The sequence below is a fragment of the Nansenia antarctica genome (genome assembly GCF_963989245.1).
Source record: "Nansenia antarctica genome assembly, chromosome: 1".
Lineage (NCBI taxonomy): Eukaryota > Metazoa > Chordata > Actinopteri > Argentiniformes > Microstomatidae > Nansenia > Nansenia antarctica.
The window spans coordinates 56060722-56063583 of NC_137674.1; the positions used below are offsets into that span (position 1 = coordinate 56060722).

Genomic DNA, 2862 nt, shown 5'->3' on the forward strand with positions numbered 1-2862 from the left:
GATGTTTATAGCAGCTGTTTTGCGTGTGTTTTGATTCAGAGATTCTCCAGTATTTGGTTTGAGGTGTACCAACATTCAAATAAGCATATCTTCCTCAACTATTTTCTATATTTCAATGTATGACACATCATTTGAAAGCTTACAGTCTGCACTTCCATAATCTGGAAAAATTACAATCAAACAAAATGACTTTTCACTACTTGAATACTTTTTCACCAGACCCTGTCACATATGGAATAAAGTGTTCCCAATAGCATTTCAGAGATGATTTTGGCAGAAATATTTTTTATTTAACCACAGAGCTCATCCAGTACACATTGGAGTCAGGCTATTGTTGGAGACCAGTAGTTATTCTGTTTGACCCTTCCATATGACAGGGTTAGGGTTAGGCTGAATACGTTTAGCTGAATATACCTTACTGAGAACAATTATCCATCAATTCTGGTGGATTATATATCATCATTATTGTTAGCCTTGAATAAGTCAAAATCAGATTCAATGTTGATAGATATGGTAATTTATTATAGTTTAAAAACAAAGCTGCTGTAAAACTTTTTTTTTTAAACTGTCAGACTGTAGACCAGTAATGTTGCAATCGTCGCTCAAAATCAAATGTTTCGCGTTAATAATTTGATAATATCAACAGAGAATACATACTGTAAACAATTTATTTTGACCCAGCATTTATTAGGGACAGGTGCTTACTTGCTTTAATGTCATTAAAGGCTCAGATATTACTGGAGACAGGCGTTTAAAGTTTGGAGACTGTATGTATAGCACGTTTAAAGTATTCTTGTTTATCAGAAAATAGGCCAGAAGACCTAAAGTGATTACTCAGGACGATAATCTCTGAAATGGCCTTCACAGCTCACATTGTCACACTGCTAGCTGTTTTCATACCTTCCAGTATGGGCTGTATTCCCTTTTAGACAGTCATACACATCATAGTCACATATATGTGTGACACGCTGTGCATATGACTCAGTGTCTGTACCCTTCAAGGAACTCACTCGTACAGCCTTCATTAGACAGGGTGTGTTGAAAGTTTTTTTTTACTGTGAACGGAGAGCCTAATTTGATGTCTGTTTCTGTATATTTGAGTTCAAGACTAGGTCTTTCCCCTATCTAGTTAACAAAAACTAAACATCAAACATGATTTGCTTCAGAGATACTTATGAATGACATGGATACATCTGCATATCTGGTATCTTGTAATCTCGACATGTGTGTATGTTTATTCTAGGGTTAACACCATATGTGTACTAAAATGTGAGATGTGACCTGTCTTTTTCCCCACTCTTTCCCTCCATGTGCCCTCCAGACACCATGCATGAGCAAACTGTGACTCAGACCACTGTGACCGCCACAAACTGGAGCACCGAGGCCTGCAAGGCGCCGTACGATGAGGACCGCTTGCCCCTGGTGGTGCTCTACAGTGTGGTGCTGGTCATCGGGCTGCCTGCCAACATGGCCACCGTCTACCTGACCTGGCTCCAGGTACGCCGCAAGAACGTGCTGGGCATCTACCTGTGGAGCCTGTCAGTATGTGACCTGATGTACCTCAGCACCCTGCCACTGTGGGCGTACTATGTGAACGGAGGACACCAGTGGCCCTGGAGCTCGTTGGCCTGCAAGGTGACGGGCTACGTCTTCTTCAACAACATGTACATAAGCATCTTCCTGTTGTGCTGTGTGTCCAGCGACCGCTACGTGGCTGTGGTCTATGCTGTGGAGTCGCGCGGCCTCCGCCGGCAGAGACTAGCGGTGGCAGTCGCCATGTCGATCGTCCTGGTGGTGGCCGTCGGCCATGTGCCAGTGTTCACGATGCCAGAGGGCGATGCTGCAAAGGGGGAGAGACGCTGCTTTGAACCAGGTCAGAGCACGGCTACCGTGACCGGATTCAACTACGCCCGCTTTGTCATCGGTTTCTTAATCCCGCTGGCTGTACTGGTGTTCACCAACCGCGCCATCCTGGCCAACGTGCAGGCCAGCCCAGGGCTGCGGCCATGCCAGAAGGAACGGGTGCGCTACTTGGCGGTGGCGGTGGTGGTGCTCTTCTTGGTCTGCTTTGCGCCGTACCACATCATCCTCCTCCTGCGCGCCGTCACCTACCACTTCCCCGAGCTGCAGGAGGAGTGCCACTTTGAGAGGCGCATCTACACCCCGTACACCATTTCTCTGGGCTTGTCCACCTTCAACAGTGCTATCAACCCCATCCTCTATGTGCTCTCCAGCGACAACATCCGCACGGAGCTGCGCCGCGGCCTGGCGAGCCTCCGGGGTCGCGCCACCCTTCGGCCACGGTCCACCGACAGCAGCCAGCACAAGATGCACAACTCATCAGAGGTGGCAGCCGCTACTCGGGTGGCAGAGAAGCCTGGTTGATGATGGGAAGGTGTTTTATATGTACTCTGGAATATTAAATGGATTCAGCATAGAGCCAGGAGGAACTCCATCATTGGCACACAGCAAAAGCAATGGAGGATGGATTGAGGAATCTGATTGATATGCTTGACGTGGGTCATGCAAGACTTTGATGTCGTCACTGCCTCATATTTTAAGACAAAGAACTGATTAATCTTAGGCCAACTTAAAAATAGCAATTGTGTCTATGTAAAATAAAATATCACTGCTCTACTGCTAACATACAGTATAGGAAGAGAAGCTTTGACAAATATCTCTGGATTTTCGATGAATGTAAATAACGCCTTTGCCTTTTAGACAAACAATGTCTGTTTAGGAAATTGTAAGAAAGTTAATATTATCTTAGTCCAATTTGTTATGCAGCAATGTATAGATATTGTATTTGTCTCGAGAAATATACATTTCATGAGTGGTTTCACAGTAGATGCATAGATCCAC

At 45.2% G+C, this 2862-nt stretch overlaps 1 protein-coding gene across 1 annotated transcript; it reads left to right on the top strand.

The window, feature by feature from the left end:
* Nucleotides 1–1308: 1308 nt before the first annotated feature.
* On the top strand, nucleotides 1309–2385 carry gpr132b (G protein-coupled receptor 132b; the record flags this gene model as incomplete). The annotated part of the gene is made up of 1 exon (XM_080524256.1): nucleotides 1309–2385. The coding sequence occupies one exon, from the start codon at nucleotides 1309–1311 to the stop codon at nucleotides 2383–2385; it is 1077 nt and encodes a 358-aa protein (XP_080380382.1).
* Nucleotides 2386–2862: the final 477 nt, after the last annotated feature.